Genomic DNA, 17521 nt, shown 5'->3' on the forward strand with positions numbered 1-17521 from the left:
TTGGTCTAAAGAGGACCCATGGACCTGTTTTTATCTAATCCTTAGGCACGTCCTTACTAGCGTTTCTTTCCTATTCCACGGCTTTTGTACGACGTAGAACCAGACGGCTCGAACCGATGCAAACAGGGCAGGCCTTCTGAAGATCCTTTTAGAGCTGGCAGGTCTACTGGTGGCGTTTTCTCTATTTCGCAAATGGCAAGAGCGTAAGCTTGGAAGACTTTAATCAAGTTGGAGTAATAGCGATAATATTTGTCTATCTCGGTCCCCATTCTCTTTGATTTCGGCAAGGTACCGCTAGTTGATGCCGACCTTCGCTCGCTTTGCATCCTCCTCTTGTTTCGGACCGTTTTCCGGATTGTCTTTGTAGTATATTTCCAGTTCGTCCTTCGTTAGAAATCGTCCCCCCGGCCCCCGAGGTCGTTTCATGGCGTGCTTGTGCCGTGACTCGTGCATGTAAGGTTTCTTGGCATCCTGCGCCGCCTTGCGGACACGATAAAACTCCTCTAGCTTTTCTCGAGCCGCCCGACGTTTCAGAATTCGGCGATACTGCTTGGCGTTCACGAAGGTTGGCCGCGCGTTGACTGCTAGCGAAGGATTTGCATGATTAGAGTTGGGATCCATCCCCATGTTGTTTGGAATACCACCTGCAATGCCCCCGTGGTGTTGTTGCTGTTGCATTTGAGCAAACGCGGCATACATTTGCGCGGCTCCGGATTGCTGCATAAAGGCTGCCATGTTTGTTGGAGCGCCATTCGGAGGTGCCGGAGCCTGCTGAGAGAGCATTCCCGGTTGTGTTGGAGTTGCTGCCATCATATTGTTCCGTTGCATATTGTATGCGTTATTGTTGTCAATGGAAGGTACCTGGATATAGCTAATGTTCGGACCCGCATTGTTGTTTGTTTCCGTCATGCTACTTTATGAGTAAACGATCTCGCAAAGCCTTTCTCGAAGTATCCGATTGGTTGCTATGAGGGAGTGTTTTGGTAGGCTTGTTATTTCCGCTGCCCGTGAGTGTTGTTTGTAGGAACAGGCGACAAGGTAGCTGCCAATCACAAGCAACGAGTTGTTGTCGTTGCTTTGACATGCACCAACAAACCACGCTGCGGTGCGTTGTGCTGCGTTTCGCTTTATGAAAATGACTGTATCTCGTGACACTGCACATCAGTGGAGGGTTCGCGTGGCAGTTCACGAACGATTGGCTCACGCTGCATCTCAAATCCATAGAAACTTCAACTGTCAATAAAATACAATGTCTGAATCGTTTTCTTGGCATAGTATTTCTGAACAAATGCGTCCGGCCGTTCGAGCAAGCCAATCTCTACTCACTGCGAATCATTGTTTTGAAATCCAACGACCGTCACAAAATTAGTATAAGTGACTGTGAAAGTGAAACGCAATCTCGGGTCATTGACAGACCAAACTGCATCTTACGGGCTAACTGTAAGCACTGGCTGTGAACCAGTATTATATTCCTTACGTTAGTTTGACCTTTCGTTAGAGGACGTCGCTCCCTAATGGAATAGGTAGCCGGGCCGTGAACTAGAGGGGTACTGATAAAAGTCCGTAAAAGTGGCTTTGCGGCAAAGATCAAAGCAATGTAAGCAAGGCCATTGATCCCTCGCCAAGAGCGCCATAAACGAATGCTTCTATTCTATTGAAGTTTCTTAGAAGAAGGGGCTGGGACGTCTTCCCCGCTGTTGACAAGTTTTCCTTCATTGTAAAAACAGTAGTAGCCAGTTCCAGGGTCGGGCTTCCCTTCAAACCCAATCAGTTTTTCGATCCCTGAAGGAAGCTCCGAACCCTCCAGGACGGCTTTATCTACAATTTTCCAATCTTTGCCTTCCTTAAGTGCCCACTCTACCTTGTCTTTTGGAGAGACCTTTAAAGGGAAGAGTCGTCGAGCGTGCTATGACAGTAAAAAAGTAGTGAGAGCATTGAACTAATAGTAAGAAAAGATCGAGCCGCAAGGCAATCCCGGTTTTTAACATACATCAGCAATGAGGGCGCGCTGTCTTGCAACTGCAATATCGCTGAACTCGTTTGCTTTGCTTTTGACGTTGCCGACTTCCAACCATTCCTCGGTATCAGTGGCCCGAACTGCAACAGAAATCTTCTCGTCCTTTTTCAGAGACAAATAACGATCCCACTGTTGCTTTGGCTTAAGCTTCGTTTCTCTCTTGGGAGCATCGTTGCCTCCAAAGCCGGCCATGGAGAGAACCGATCTTGAAGCTGTCTTGAATGCAGCAGTTCTGATGGGAAGTTGCTGCGATGTCCATGCGCGCAAGAGAGAAAGGTACGCAAACAACAGAGTCAAGCGTAGGGAAACCATCGCTTACTAGCTGAATGAAGGTGAAGGTGAGATCCAAATGGTTACCAATGGCCCAAACTTCTTGATTTTTGTACTAACGAGATCAGGGTATTTGAGAGATGCAGTCAAAGGAAGCAGCAATCACAGGTGTCTGTGTCAGGTTTCTACTGTACAACCATCGGATTTTCTTCACAACGGGCGATCTTTGACGTCACTGTCAGTGAGTCGAGCGTGGCTCGCTCATCTACCACGCTGGCTAAAAACTGGATTTTTGAAGTTATGTTTCGATTTGCGAGCCCAGCCCATTTTACATTATACGCTCTCTACTACTAGGACTCCTTGCTGTTGAATCGATCTTACTGTTAAATTAACTGTTCGGTATTCGACTGGAAAATAAGATATCGTAAATTTGTTGGAACATTCCCTGTGTGCTAATGTAGAGCACAATAACAACAAAAGACACAGCTAAAAACCTATTGCCTAATTTCTCAAATCGTCGAGATCATAGAACCTCCGGCAAATTGACCCCTAGAGAGGCAGTAGGCCGCAGTGGTGTCCCAAAGATCTTTCGATGCCAAGGATCTCGTCTCATTAGCTGCTCCATGTCCGGTCCCTTCATTCGCGTCAAACCTGAAGGGTGCTCTAACAGTCCCGAAAGCTCGGTTGTCCCGTTGGCGTTTTCATTCGACTTCGATGCCTCTGATTGCTCCTGGCATCTTTGTGAAAGTGAAGGATTGCCCATTTGAGTAGCGACATCAGACCAAAGATCCCAGATCTTGGAATTTCCTCCGGGCATTAGGTTTTCCTTGAGACATAAACCAATACAATGCTGTGCTAGCAAGTGCTCGCCTCGATAATATTGCAGCCGAGCCATCGAATATAAGATAAGTGATCGCAGTTTCGAACCGTCCTCACCGGCATTGGTCATACGCAGCGCATGGTCAAACAGACTTTCGGAACGAGATAGTTCGTTTAAATGCCATTCGCACACAGCCCAGGTATGAAAAAGTTCCGCAAGTCCGTATCGATTTCCAGCGCTGCCGCCACTATCGGTCGTTTTGGACAATACCATGGCACCACGATAAAGAATCTCACGGGCATCCAGATACCTACCTCGTGACATTTCGAACTCAGCGTACACTCGATGAGGATCTGCATGTTTCGAAGCAGCTTTCGTGCTAGCTTTCGCGAAGAGTTGCCTAGCCGTCTCGTCCCGCTGTTCTTTCACCATATATTGCGCCCAGTCTAGTAATAATCTGTACTCGTTCGGAAAGGCGACAGTCGCTCGCCTGTAAACTTCCTTCACCGAGTCCCGATTTCCGTATCGTTCTTCCAGCCGTGCCCAGTTGCGGTACAAATTAAAAAAGCGATCGCCAGATCTGTACACGGGTACCTGCCGCAAAAACTCGTCCTTTAGAGCCACCGGATCCTCCAGGAAGGCTCGCTCCGTTGTCGGTTTCCATGGTCGACCACGATTGCTGCGTTGTAATAAGCCCCGTTCATACTGAGCTAGACCAGCCACGCAAGTCGCGCGTGCAGAGTCTATATCACCAATGCTTTCTTCCATCTGTGCCAAGGCAACCCAACTGTTCACATGCCGGCCTTTGTTGAGTACAATTGCCTTTCGCAGCCATCTTCGAGCACCATGTATATCGTCTCGTTCGTACGCCACGTATGCGAGGCCAGTGAATGCAAAACCGTGGCTTACAGGCGGTCCATGCTGGATCGCTCGATGATATGATTTTGCCGCCATGTCGAGCATTTTCGCGTCGCGATATAATTCACCCAAGGCGTGGTGTAGACGATGAGAGGTGGGGCAGTAGGCAACACCCTTTTGCAAGGTTTTCATCGCATTGGCGATCCGACCTTCCTTATGTTCAAGAGTCCCCAGCGAGTGATACGGATGTGGCAGGGCCGGATCCACTTCAATCGCCTTCTGCCAGTAGTGTTTGGCGTCCGCATCTGAGGTTGCCATACTTCCCAATCCGTGCCACAAATAGCCATTTTTTGCGTGATGGTCGCGAATGCCTTGTTGGAGTATTGCGCGTGCCGCTGAAACGTTGCCCTCTTCCTTGTACATTCGTGCCAAACGGCGGTACAACCGCGCATCGTGTGGAGTTGCGACAACGAGTTCTTGCAGTAACCGTTTCGCAAGATCTCGGTCGCCAACTTGATCGGCTTGCTTGGAGGCTGCGTACATCTGCTTTACTTCTCGATTCGAGTACGGCGACGACGGCTTTTCAAAGACTCGTGTTAGCACGGAAAGGTATTCTTGACGCGGCATGTTAACGGTCTGGGTCTGGCGTGACGGCTTTAAAATAGGTTTCCCTTCCAATTTTTCGCGATGGATAGTTTCTCTCCGTTGTAAAAGCGGCTCTAAATCTACGGTACGTGCCCATTCTGCCAGCGAATTCGCCTGCATGGTCGGTTGATCGGATGGGCGCATCTCTCTTCCCTCCTCCTCGAGAACTGGCTCGCTGGTATCCAAAAAACTGAGACCCGAGCTCGACATTTGTACATTGCGAGTAATTTGTTCACGAGTCCAATCCAGAAGGCGAGTTTGCAGGATTGCTTTGTTCCCTGTGCGCAGCAATCCTCGTTCGGCACACACTTGTTTCAGTTCCACAACTTTTAGATCTTCAATCTGTTGACGAGTGGGTATCCACGGTAACCAAAGCGTCGTACTGGAAAGAGGCGGTGCGGCGGCCGAGTCCGCAACAGCACCACTCCAAGTGGCACTGTCGCTGCCCCAAATACGATTGCCTCGTCCACTCGGTGTCAGCGCGTTCCAGGTTTGGGGAACATTCCATTGATGCGAATCGACGCTGGAACGGGATGCCTCGAGTGCGGTGCTTTCGCAGACCTCAAACCCGAGAGTCCCCCGTGGTCCACGACGGCAGAGTTGCAGGTGTTCGTCTTTCAATTCTTCCGACGAACGGTAGTGCCGTGTGCCGGCGCAGTCCGAGCGCGACAAGGCCACTGCCGATAGCTTCTGTGTAGGGAGGAACATGTGGGTTACCGGCATTCGTCCGGAAACCTTCATGTGAAGGGTAGCCAACTGATGTTTCCAAACTACGGGAGCCGCTTCCATCCACGGCGGAGAAACATCCATCGGCGCCAGCAATTGCGAAGAAAGCGCCTTCGATGACAGTCGAGAAGACGAAAGGGACGCCGATGAAGTCAACGATAAAGCATAGCATGAACTGCCACTTATGAACAAGAAAAGGGACACAAAAACTATCGTAGAGCAAGAAGCAAACCGTGGCATTACACAATTCGATACCGAAGTCTTTTCTCGGGGCCGTCGGCGATCGGAGGTGAGCGGAAAGTCCTCCTCGGAAAGCGTTTCATGCTGAGCTGAACTTGGTGGTACTTCCTGCATGACACTGCAGTCCCTGTGTACGATATCTTCTATGGTAACAGAAGCCTTGACGAATATATATACAACACGTCTAATGGAGAAAAAGTTCTCTCTCACCTGGCAAGGTCCGAACGCTGTGGCGATGAATGAAAGGTATCGTGCCTGCCGACGGGACGGACAGCGAACGAAAGAGTCCCGCTCGGCAGAAGAACAGAAGCAGTGTGTGATGTCGTTGCCAGCCTCCTCACTGTCAGCGAATACGGAATCGAAGCAACCGACAGATGGAACCCTGGTGTTTGCTGGGTTTGGTTACCAAACACACACGCGCACGTATACAGTAAAGGGGCCAACGCCAGACGTGGGCTTCGGTGAAAACGCTGCCACGTCACAAAAGAATATCCAGGTTACAATGTGGTGCAGGTGAGAGTGACAGACGTAAATTTTGTTTCTGACAGTGAATTTTGAGGTCTACCGAACCGACCACCATGGAGCAAGTCGAAAGTTTGGCATCTACTACTGGCATGCATCGCTGGCTTGCCACACATCGCAGAGAGTAAAGAGTAACTGCAAAACCATGACGACTGCCAAGGAAACTCCCGCAGTAGCAATAGCTGCTCCGGACATTGACGTGTACTCAAACGAGATTTTGCGGGAGAGACTCGCCGCCGGTCTCGGCAACCAAGGAGGTGCCCGGGGCTCTTTGACACGCTGTGTCGGGAAAGCGATGATGCTACGGAATACGGTGGATGGATCAGACAATGCCGTACAGGAGATGCAACGTGAATTACAACTCGTGGATATTGAACTAACGAAACTGTACTGGACCGCACAACGCCAACGAGCGGAACTGGAGCAAGCCCGACAAGAACAAGAGCCCTTACAGGCTGCCATTGCGGACGAACGCGTCCGGGTAAACGAATTGCGACAGACAATGCAACAAGCGGCGTTGACCAAAGCCTGTCGCAACGAATACGAAGCCTTGGCCAAGATCGTCAACACGAAACACCCGGTAGGTCCTAGAGCACTCCAAGCACAACTGGATGAACTTCTGCTACAGCTCGAAGCGACCCAAGAAAAGTCGCAAACAGCCACTTCGCACGTACGCATCCGGCAAGCTCAATTTCAAAACTTTTTGCAATCGCTGTTGGACTTGAAACAATCCTTGACGGAAGGTTTGGTTCTCGACGAGCACGAGTTTCAACCCAACACGGACGAGGAAACGCACACTCCGATGGACCTGGAACCAAGCGAGGTTACGGTGGAGACGACAGCAGTTGCAAAATCGGAAGAAGAAGTTGACTTGTACGACGATCTGTAGAAGGCACCAGTTTGGTGCTTGCAGTAAAACTGCTACTTTATGCAGGCTTTAGTTTCTCTCCGTGAAAGTGCGGGAAAAATAAACCTCGGCCCCGACCGAGTTGGGTTTGGCAATTGAAAAGCTTCTTTTTTTCCTTGGAAAAATGTACCTATCTTAGCAACTGAAAATGCCGTGCAATTGTATCAAGCTAGTGGTCCACATATATCCAGTCAGGGGAATAGGATGTCAGCTGTCACCAACAGATTGCTCAGAATCGCACACGGCTCTTTATGAATTTTGCAATGTGGAAAACGGTCTAAACTGCTTGGCTAGCAACATTTAAGTGAGGGCAAATATTTATGAGTCACGCCCTCATCATCTTATGCCAGGTTGCAACTTGTAAAATCTAGCTACACCATTTCTTCTTGGAGATAGATTCACCCGACAAAATTTCCTGTTACAGGTACGGAATATTCATCGAATTCAATATTCTTCTTTTGTAAGTAGAAGTCCAGTCACCATCATACCCACGAACTTCCAATCGCTCGATCTCTATTGAATTGGTGACAAGGCGGTCTTCCTTTGCCATCACGTAAACGCTGAACAAAGTATCTTTGCCTGTCCGTCCAATTACATCAAGACGTTTGATGATGGACAAGCTCGCTGCTTTCGCACCTTCTGCGACCCGCTTGTCGTTGAGCCAGTTTTCGCATACGACAAATCGCCCTTTAGTGGGTGTCAAAAATTTCGACGCAGCTTCGCAGTATGCTTCAATGCCGCCTCGAAACTCACACCGTGCAGGGGCTGACTGTTTCGACGTTGGCATCCCCCCTTGGTTTATGATAGCTGATACCTCTTCGGAATTCTCGTGGCTTGCGATTTCAAAATCAACTCGAAAATAGGGCGGCGTGCCTGTAATGAGGTCAAAGGGCAATTGCCCAAGTTCCACTGAGCGAAAGTCGCCATGATGAATGCGTACGTTTTGAGTGCGAGAGTCGATGTTGAACGAAAGACTCCGTCGTCCCAGGGCAACAGCTTCGGATCGCGCTTCAACCCCTACTGCTTCCGATATTTGAATGCTATTGGTACACAGAGCCCAGTACGTCATTTGTAGAACACTTCCATTACCTGTGCCTAAATCGAGATACCGAAGTGCTTCTTGTTTCCTGTTGAGACCGGAATCTATAGCGGTTTGAAGAGCGTAGTAGGCCGTACAGAGATCATCGGTGGTCCATCGGTGCGAGCCTACTCGCTGCAAAATTCGCCAAGATCCAACCAAATTACAAAGCTCTTCTCCAGGCTTCGGAATCCACAATGGTAGATTCTCGCCCGCTTCTGCCTGCTCCGTCATATCTATGCTGACATCGATTTTCACCCGCGAAACCGTTCTTATCATCTGTGTCCATTCATTTTGCAGTTCAGCCGTCAAGGCATACGGTGTGGGTCCAATAGGTTCCCAAGAGGTGGAAGATTTCCGTCCGCGGGTAATCTTTCCGTCTAGTCGTGCACCTTCAACATCCGCTCTCTTGGGTGAGACGCGACCTTGTCCTTGACACACTGTACAGATTTCGTGAGACCTCAGAAGCTTCTGTCCCTTGCATTTCCAGCAAATAGGGCCCTTAACACAATGTGTATCATCTCCAAGCCATCCTGGGGCGTCATCCGATAGGGAAACTTGCTCTGGAACGTATCGCCTCACCGACTTCGGATCCATCCTGCAGGTGAATGTCATCGCTGCAAATGGCGATGTCAATACGATGGCTACAGGAACTAACCATCAACCGACTACTAAAAACCAAAAATTCAGGAGAAGGATATCGCATGATGTTCCATTCTTGGCGTCCTCGTGGTTGTGACGTTCCCAGAAACTGAATGGCTGCTGGTGTGGTTTCCTCGGTCATTCATATCGAAGCTTAGATAACTATAGTGGGATCACCAATAACTCCATCGAATCGAGTCAACGCATGTCAAGATATAAGTGAATATGCTTGATATACCTTAAATGTGACGAGGTCAAACGACGTGATTTGGGGATAGCGCTCCGTGGTTCAATTCCATGGCACGTTAATTTTGACAAACGCAAAGCGGCGGACAGATTCGCCGTGTATTTGACGAGCAAAACTGATAAGTATTCTGAAAGTGGCTGCGAAATAACTGTTGCGAGTCTAAATAGATCTCGTTTTGTTATAGGAGGATACCATAGGAGAAATCGGATGGGTAGTTCTGAATTATCATCAAGGATATTACGAATTATAGTCATTTTTGGAATGACCTTTCGTTTTGAAAGCCTAGAAGCAAACATTTCGGCATCATATGTCTGTCGTATGATGACTCAGGAATCACCATGGTCGTCACTCCATCGCATGCTACCAGAGAAGCGAGCAAGGATGCCTACGAGCTTAACATGGCCGTAGCTGTGTTGTTCTTCCTCCGTCGAAGCAAGTTCGAAAGATCCGCAAATCTGTTTCAGACTGAGCTCCGCGAGACTTACGGAAATTTCAACGGGAAAACATTTAAAGGAACTCTCAGATGGGAGCCGCTTGAACAAAAATCACCGTTCCCCGAGAAAGGGGACAACGAGGATGAAAGCTACATAAGTGAAGACTCCGACGATTTCGAATGGAAACACTTTGATAGCAACCTAGTCAAAATGCGAGTCGGGGACCACTTCGTCGGAGACAGTGGTAGCGATAGCAGCTCCAGCTCCGACTCTACCAGCGAGCTGACTGCAAGCCATGTCAAAATGAATATAAGGTGTACCACGCGTCAACCAAACAAGGATGGTGCGCGCGATGAAAGCGGCATTATAGACGTCGACAAAAAGCAATTGAGGACTCTGGACGGTAGCGAAAGCGATAGTACAGGGGACAGCAAATCGAGCGGTGAAGGCGACTGCATTCCAAAACAGGGTCACGCATCAAACAAGTTTGCAAGTGCCTCCTCGTCCAGGCCTGCTCTTATTGCACAACACTTAAAGCCACTTCCAAAAGGAAGGAATTTTCTTGATAGTGACAGCGATAGCTCTTCCAGCGAAGAACAACGCGCAAAGCCACTTCCAAAAGGAAGAACTTTTCTTGATAGTGACAGCGACAGCTCTTCCAGCGAAGATTCGGCTCAAAAGAAAAAACCGCCGATTATGGCCCAAAGACTTGTGCGACGGGAGCCACAGCTATGTAGCATCGACATCATGCCAACGAAGATTGCTGCTACCAAAAATTTACCAAAATACGATTCTCTGAATCGAAAAAAGAAGCTTGCTTCTCAGGTAAAGTATCGAGCGAAGGTTCTCGACGACAGCGATAAGAGTTCCGAAGATGAACGCCGAGAGCGCACTAAGTATCCTGCCCACAAAATATCAAACGATGTTGAAAAAGTAGGATCGAGGGTATCGAATTCCATTTCTGCCCAAATTGTTACCCAAAACGACTGCAACGACAGCAGCAGTAGCTCCAACGAAAGCGACAGTACCGCCAGCGACGAAGAAATTCGATCAGGATCCGTTTGGCGCTCCCGACAGTCTATTACGAGTATTAACAATGAGAAAAACAAGGAAAGTGCCCGGGTAGACGTCAGCTCATCACAGCAAGACGTGAAACTGCAGAAAATGAATTACAATGTACAGAATTTGTCTACTAGGACTGCACCATTGAAAGCCAACGGCCAAGAAAAAGCTGATAAGAATCGCGATGCCGAAAGTCATTTCTCCAATACACTGAAGGCTGCCCTGTCCAACCTTAGAACTGTTGCTGAAAACTCAATTTTGCACAAAACAAACGGCCTTGCTTGTACAAGTGATTCTTCGTCGAATTCAAGTGAATCATCATCGTCAACGTCGGAAATTTATAAAAATCCATATCCCATCCGATCCAAGGCTAGAGAGAGAAAACGTTTACCTAGGCGATCTCAGTCGCTTGATATTGAGTCTCTATCATTTCTGTCTACTTGTCGAGGTATGAAACGCTCAGTATCATTCTCTGACGATGACAAAGTAGCCGAGATTCCTCGGTATGAGGCTCAATCAAAGTCTGAGCTCTTCTACAATAAAGCCGACATCAGGCGGTTTACTGTCGATGAGCAGACACGCCGTCAAGAGGAGCAAACTGAGAAAATGGCCATGATGCTAAAGCTCTACCTGCTTGCTAAAAAAAGTTAGAGATTCGTTTACATTAGAAGTTCGACTATTATGTGTATGTGTTTCGATTTCTCAACAACCGCATAGTTTTGACCGTGCCTCTAGATTAGAGATGAGACAACGAACCATCGTACACGTAAGTTATTGAGTTCCTGTCTATTGAATGGTTGGATGATTGCCTACTATACTTTATCGTCGCACAAGGCAGCAGACGCTAACCGTAAATCGGATCTCTATAGGTACCGCTGACAATTACATATCTATAAGAATCCGATTCCATGCCTCGCTATAGGATTACGAATATACTGTCTAGCAAAAATATTGTAGCGTATAATCGTCTGTTAAAATTACAGTTACAGTTAGGTAGTAGAATGTGGTTTGGCGGCACCTCGAGCAGTCGACTGGGTCGATTTCTCTAATTATACTTTTGTCGTTTTATCATTTCGACGACTAGTTTCTATCATTCGACGATGGCGTCTATTATTTGACAATGGCGTCCAAAGTCCGTTCATCAGGCATTTGGAGAATGCAGTCTTTTGAGTTGTACTAGCACTACGCAAAACATGCTAGACAGTCAGGCATTCTAAGTTGGATCCAAAAGCCTCTCTATAGTTTTAATAAAAGTAAAACACTTTATAATATTGGAAATACACAATTTGTATTTGCTTGTTCTCTACGAAATACCACTATTGTCCAACTACAATTGTTGCTAAACCAAGGTCTTTTACACTCCGTTGTAAAGAGACAAAGGAAAGTTTAAGTCGCTATTGATCACAGCAACTTAGGAGCTTCCTCATTGATAAGGTAAATTGAAAGGAAACAGACAAGCAGTCAAAGTTTGCTAATTACCGACAGGAAGGTGTACAGACGTCCTGTCTAACTTCCGACTAAGAAACCCGAGGTTCAAGAGAACAAACCGTTCCCTTACTGTCCCCTCGGACTAGTTATTGAGCCCAAATACGCTAAACCCTTGCGTGATTCCTTCGCAAGTTGAATGAGTGATAGCGACAAAAGTGCTGAGTCCACTTTGCCTGTCACGACCCCAGTACTTTTACTTTCTGGACCCGAAGTCTTACCCGACATTGTCTCAGATACAACGCCGGGCAAGCCCAACACTCCTGTTGCACAACCCGCGACAATGTCTGGAAACCCCCCCAAAGCTATGATGGCAGAGTCCATTTACTTGCCTCCAAAGCCAACCTTGGGTGGTCTTACTTGCCAATCGGCCCGTGAAATGGTTGCCTACACTGGCGGGAAGCCCAACGCAACGTGGACCAATCTTGCTGAACCTACCAAATGGGAAACGCCTAACGTAATTTGCCCCAACGGAGTCAGCGACAAATGTAAGAACTGGAACTTTCTTACGCAGGCCCCAACAAAGTTGTTCTCAAAGTCGGATACGTCCTACCTACAAACCACCTGGATTGCTGACCAGGTCAAGCATTTCCGCGAGGGCGGCCTCAACTCAGTCATGTACCGCCCTAGTATTGCGGACCCGACCGATATGGTAAATGTCATGGAACACCATGAGCAGGTGACCTTGACCCATGTTCTTGAAGTCGAAGAAGATGTTTGCAGCAAGTGGGACGCCTACAGTTGTTACAACAACAAGGCAAGCTCCAACCGCATCCTCAACTCAATCAGTGCTGAGCTTAGTGAAGAATTGAGGCTTCGGATGCTCCCGACGGACACAGCGGCCGTCTTGTGGATGAGAGTTATGAAACTGGTGGTGGACGGCTCTATTGAGCATTACAACCGCCAGAAGGATGCCCTTTGTGCCCTCAGCCCGTTGTCCGAGCCTGGACAGAATGTACACACGTACTCTGGTAAGGTCCGCCTCATTTGCAACGAGCTCTGGCATGCCCGCCAGTGGGAATGGCCTTTAATGCTTGTGATTGTCCGCCAGTTGTGTCTTGTTACGGTCAAAGCTTTCCAGTCAATGTTCTTACCAATCAAGATGGCAATGGACCGTACCTTGACAGAGATCTCTTATCTTGACCGGACTTTGGCAACTGCGGTGATGGTAAAGAAAGGGTACCACTATACCCAATTTCTAACCCTTGTTGAGGACACTTACAAGTCTCTTCTTGACAACAAGGACTGGCCGCCAGCAAGCAATCAAAAGGAGACCCAAGGTGCCCCAACTGCTTTCTTGGCTGGGATGTTGGAGGTCCAGCTCAATGCGCTGGTCCAATTGCATGTCAACAAGACTTTGAATGCTGAAAAGAAAGTATTCAAATGTTTTAAGTGCGGCCAAACTGGCCACTTCTCTCGCGATTGTAAGCAGCCGGCCTCAGAGGGAGACAAGACTCCGTCCGACAGCAAGAAGCCTAAGGCAAAGGAAACCGGATGGCGTGTTGAAGCCCCTGCTGCTGGAGCCACTCAGACTAAGGTGGTCAACAGTAAAACATACCATTGGTGCGCTACTTGCAACAATAAAGACGGCCGCTGGAACCTCACTCACGTTATGGCCTCGCATACCACTGGAGCCGGTCGCCGGGGAAAATTTGATTCACCGGCCCCTTTGGGCCTCATGGCTGAAGTCTCCTCTCCTGATGGTGTCCTTCCCAGTGACGGTCGCTTCTGGTGACTGGAGGGTCGGGGGGACCCCGATCTTTCTTTCCGTTTGCCGCCAAGTATTGCTCTGTCATCTCTGACGGCCTATGCACTCCTCACTTTGTTTGATGAGCCCATTCCGCCGGGAGAACAGCAGTGCCTCTCAGTTACCGCATTGTGCCGCTCTCCAGCTGTGGCCGGTGTTGCTGTCTATGCCGGTACCAGTGTGGATGCCAAACCGGACAGTTTCCCAGTCATTTGGGACACTGGTGCTTCGCTCTCAATCTCCCATGAAGCCGGAGACTTTGTTTCTGAGGTCCGTCCTCCACCAACGCCGCTGGTTTTGAAAGGCTTGGCCAAAGGCCTTAACATTGTGGGTGTGGGCACTGTTGAATGGTTGGTATTGTCTCAGGACGGGATGCCTTGTCTGCTGTGTTTGGATGCCTATCTTGTCCCATTGGCTGGGCAGCGTCTCTTGTGTCCGCAGTCGTACATCCAGCAGCAGCAGCATCTCCTACCCAGTGACCCTGGCAAATTTGTTGTTGATTGTGATGGTATGTCTTTGGTTGGTGCCGGAGACAACACTGTCCGTGTTCCCTTCCAGACCTCCAATAACTTGCCGTTGTGCATGGCCTGGTTGCCCTCTGGCTCTCCTTCCCTTGTGGCAGAACTCAATTTGTGTGTGACCAATGCCCAAAATCAGAATTTGAGTTTGGCCCAAAAGGAGTTGCTTTGTTGGCATTATCGCCTTGGGCACTTGCACTTTGAGTCCATTTGCCGTCTTCACCGGACGGGCGCTTTGTCCCAGAGTGCCAAAGTCCGTGCTCTCCACCGTTTGGCTGCCAATTGTGACCTTCCAAAGTGCGCATCCTGCCAATTCGGCAAGGCTAAACGTTGTCCCTCTCCTGGTAAGGCCCAGACCATTGTCCCGGCACATGATGGCTCCATCAAAAAGGAGCATCTATCTCCTGGACAACAGGTCTCTGTTGACCATTTCATTTGCTCTGCTAAAGGCCGGCTCTCCTCTTCCAAGGGGAAGACAACCGATGATCGGATGTTTTCGGGCGGCTGTTTGTTTGTTGACCATGCTTCTAGCCTGGTTCATGTTGAGCATCAAGTTTCTCTCACTTCCCATGAGACCTTGCAGGCTAAGCACCGCTTTGAAACCATGACCCGGGACCGTGGCGTGACGCCACAGTCCTACTTGTCTGACAATTCAACGGCCTTTACCAATGCTGAATTCACTGTTGAGCTCCGCATTTTCCGCCAAGTCCAGCGTTTTGCCGGTGTTGGCGCTCATCACCACAATGGTGTGGCTGAGCGCAACATTCAGACCATCATGGCAATGGCCCGCACCATGATGTTGCATGCTGCTATTTGTTGGCCTGAAGTTGCTGATCCGTCTCTCTGGCCCATGGCTGTTGACTATGCCATATACCTGCACAACCACCTCCCCACCGTCTCCGCTGGTCTGGCTCCTATTGATGTCTTTACTGGGAGTAAGTGGCCCATGCACAAGTGTAATGATCTCCATGTCTGGGGGTCTCCAACATAAGTGCTCGATCCGACGCTTCAGGACAGGAAGAAGCTGCCTAGATGGAAGCCTTGCTCGAGACGTGCTGTTTTTGTGGGTTTCTCTCCGAAACATTCCACAACCATTCCCCTTGTTGTCAATCTTGTCTTGGGGGCCATTAGCCCGCAGTTTCATTGTGTTTTTGATGACTGGTTTTTGACGGTTTTTTCGGATCCGGACCGGATTCCTGATTTTGAACAGTCTCCATGGACCAATTTGTTCAGCAAGAGCCGTTTCCAGTACCCGTTTGACGCCGATGATGGTTCTCCTCCTCCATTGGAAGAGCAATGGCATGACGAGTTTGCCGAGCGTACGGCCTCTGCAGCTTGTGAGCTCATTGTTCGCGATGCCCAGGACGAAGCCTTGTCCGGAGCCAATGCCGCTCCACCGCTTGAACCTGTACCATCCGGCCCCTCTCTGGCCGGAGTGCCCACTTCTCAGCCACCAGAGCCCCTCAGCGCTCCTCTGCCGACTGTTCCGCGTGTTCGTTTCAGTCCCGACGTTGTTGCTCCACTGGCTCAGAGGGAGCCGGACCCCGCTCCTTTGGCTGTCCCCTTGGTTCCTGCTTCGGAGCCTCCGTCGCCTCAGCAGAGGGAGCAGCCCCCTGCTCCTCCTATTGTCCGTCGCTCGAGTCGTTCTACTCTGGGAAAGCCGAGCAAATGCTTTGCCAATCTGGAATGGCACCTGGCCCAGACTGATGTGTCTTGGTATCCTTCTACATTCCATCCAGAGTTCAGCACGGCCGCCCTCATCCTGGAGGACAACCTCGGCCTTATTCCTGATCGATCTGATGCTGCCAGCTACTTCTCCGCTTTTGTAGCCTCTCGTTCCGATCCCGATACCTTGACTTTCGATGAAGCCATGCGTGATGCCGATTGTGACGGCTTCCGTACCGCAATGGGTGTTGAGATTACCTCTTTGGAGCGCGAGGGTACCTGGACCAAAGTTCCCAAACAGGAAGCGTTGGATAAAGCCGAGCGTATCCTCCCCGGTACCTGGGCTTTCAAATGCAAACGCCATCCTGAAGGGTATGTGACTCATCTTAAGGCGCGTTACTGCGTTCGCGGCGACCTCTAGGACGCTGTGCCGGATACTTTCGCTCCGGTTGTCATGTGGAGCACCGTTCGTCTGTTAATGGTGTTCACCTTGATGTTCAAACTCGAGACATGTTGTATTGATTTCAGCAATGCTTTTGTTCAAGCAAAGTTGGACCAGCCAATCTATATCCACACTCCTAGAGGTTTTCGCTCCGGAGGTGGTCCTGAGACTTGTCTCCGCTTGAATAAGAGCCTGTACGGCATTTCGCAAGCCCCTCGTCTCTGGTTTGAGCACTTGAAAGCTCATTTGTTGAAGCGTGGCTTTTCTCAGAGCCGCCTCGATCCCTGTCTCTTTTACTCGGCCACTGTGACCTTGGTTGTCTATGTGGACGACGTGATTTGCGCATCGAAGGATTCGGCTGCTATTCAGACCGTCCTCACCAGCCTCAAGTCGGAATTTACTCTTACGGAAGAGGGCGAATTGGCCACCTTCCTTGGCATCAGTGTTGATCGCAATCGAAATGATAAGAGCTTTACCTTGACTCAGACTGGCCTCATTGATCGCATCATTGCCGCCACCGGCATGACTGACTGCCGTGGCAATCGCACTCCTGCTACCCAGAAACCTCTGGTAAAGGACCTTGATGGCGAACCTATGGACGAAACTTGGAACTATCGCTCCGTTGTTGGAATGTTGCTCTATCTCTCGAACAACTCCCGTCCCGATGTTGCTTTTGCTGTTCACCAGTGTGCTCGGTTCAGCCACGCTCCTCGCAAATCTCATGCAACGGCAGTTAAGACCATCATTCGTTACCTTTCCGCAACTCGCGATAAAGGCATGGTCATGCGCCCTACCGGGAATCTCAAAATCGATTGCTACTGTGATGCGGATTTTGCCGGCTTGTGGGGCAGTGAGGAGCCTACTGACGCTTCCTGTGCTAAATCCCGTACCGGGTTTATCATTATGACTGGAGGTGTTCCGTTACTCTGGGGTTCTAAGCTACAGACTACCATTGCTCTTAGCACTATGGAAGCCAAAACCAATGCGCTCTGTCACAGCATGCGTGAGTTGCTCCCGATCCGGGAAATTGTGAAGGAAATGGCTTATTCAATGGGGTTCAAGCCTGAATTTGATGCTGTCATGTACTCGACTGTCTTCGAGGACAACAACGGCACCCTTGGCCTTGCTAACATGCCTCGGATCACTCCCCGGTCCAAGCATTTTGCGGTCAAGCTCTATTTCTGACAAGAATCCAT

General features: G+C 49.3%; 7 protein-coding genes across 7 annotated transcripts; 3 read left to right on the top strand and 4 right to left on the bottom strand.

The window, feature by feature from the left end:
- Window positions 1-294: 294 nt before the first annotated feature.
- On the bottom strand, window positions 295-909 carry PHATRDRAFT_39335 (predicted protein; the record flags this gene model as incomplete). The annotated part of the gene is made up of 1 exon (XM_002183410.1): window positions 295-909. One exon carries the CDS (start codon window positions 907-909, stop codon window positions 295-297), a length of 615 nt encoding a protein of 204 aa, XP_002183446.1.
- Window positions 910-1458: 549 nt separating this feature from the next.
- On the bottom strand, window positions 1459-2410 carry PHATRDRAFT_48785 (predicted protein). Its single transcript, XM_002183411.1, has 2 exons — window positions 1991-2410; window positions 1459-1906 (listed from the first exon to the last, which is right to left on the bottom strand). The coding sequence occupies exons 1-2, from the start codon at window positions 2327-2329 to the stop codon at window positions 1652-1654; spliced, it is 594 nt and encodes a 197-aa protein (XP_002183447.1). The 5' UTR covers window positions 2330-2410; the 3' UTR covers window positions 1459-1651.
- A 400-nt stretch (window positions 2411-2810) lies between these two features.
- PHATRDRAFT_48786 (predicted protein) lies at window positions 2811-5690 on the bottom strand (the record flags this gene model as incomplete). The annotated part of the gene is made up of 1 exon (XM_002183412.1): window positions 2811-5690. The coding sequence occupies one exon, from the start codon at window positions 5688-5690 to the stop codon at window positions 2811-2813; it is 2880 nt and encodes a 959-aa protein (XP_002183448.1).
- Window positions 5691-6243: 553 nt separating this feature from the next.
- On the top strand, window positions 6244-7235 carry PHATRDRAFT_48787 (predicted protein; the record flags this gene model as incomplete). Its single annotated transcript, XM_002183289.1, has 1 exon — window positions 6244-7235. One exon carries the CDS (start codon window positions 6244-6246, stop codon window positions 6985-6987), a length of 744 nt encoding a protein of 247 aa, XP_002183325.1. The 3' UTR covers window positions 6988-7235.
- A 188-nt stretch (window positions 7236-7423) lies between these two features.
- Window positions 7424-8804, bottom strand: PHATRDRAFT_48788 (predicted protein; the record flags this gene model as incomplete). The annotated part of the gene is made up of 1 exon (XM_002183413.1): window positions 7424-8804. Exon 1 carries the CDS (start codon window positions 8696-8698, stop codon window positions 7424-7426), a length of 1275 nt encoding a protein of 424 aa, XP_002183449.1. The 5' UTR covers window positions 8699-8804.
- A 506-nt stretch (window positions 8805-9310) lies between these two features.
- On the top strand, window positions 9311-11119 carry PHATRDRAFT_48789 (predicted protein; the record flags this gene model as incomplete). Its single annotated transcript, XM_002183290.1, has 1 exon — window positions 9311-11119. One exon carries the CDS (start codon window positions 9311-9313, stop codon window positions 11117-11119), a length of 1809 nt encoding a protein of 602 aa, XP_002183326.1.
- A 1117-nt stretch (window positions 11120-12236) lies between these two features.
- On the top strand, window positions 12237-15925 carry PHATRDRAFT_39341 (predicted protein; the record flags this gene model as incomplete). The annotated part of the gene is made up of 4 exons (XM_002183291.1): window positions 12237-13640; window positions 13695-15153; window positions 15211-15785; window positions 15860-15925. 4 exons carry the CDS (start codon window positions 12237-12239, stop codon window positions 15923-15925), a joined length of 3504 nt encoding a protein of 1167 aa, XP_002183327.1.
- Window positions 15926-17521: the final 1596 nt, after the last annotated feature.

Source organism: Phaeodactylum tricornutum, chromosome 19 (assembly GCF_000150955.2).
Source record: "Phaeodactylum tricornutum CCAP 1055/1 chromosome 19, whole genome shotgun sequence".
NCBI classification, from domain to species: domain Eukaryota; phylum Bacillariophyta; class Bacillariophyceae; order Surirellales; family Neidiaceae; genus Phaeodactylum; species Phaeodactylum tricornutum.

Bases quoted from the DNA above. Each gene is read 5' to 3' on its own strand.
- PHATRDRAFT_48785 (XM_002183411.1), bottom strand. From the start codon at position 2,329: ATGGTTTCCCTACGCTTGACTCTGTTGTTTGCGTACCTTTCTCTCTTG. The intron at 1,907-1,990 runs GTATGTTAAAAA...TTACTGTCATAG, and splicing joins AGCGCGCCCTCATTGCTGAT to CACGCTCGACGACTCTTCCC.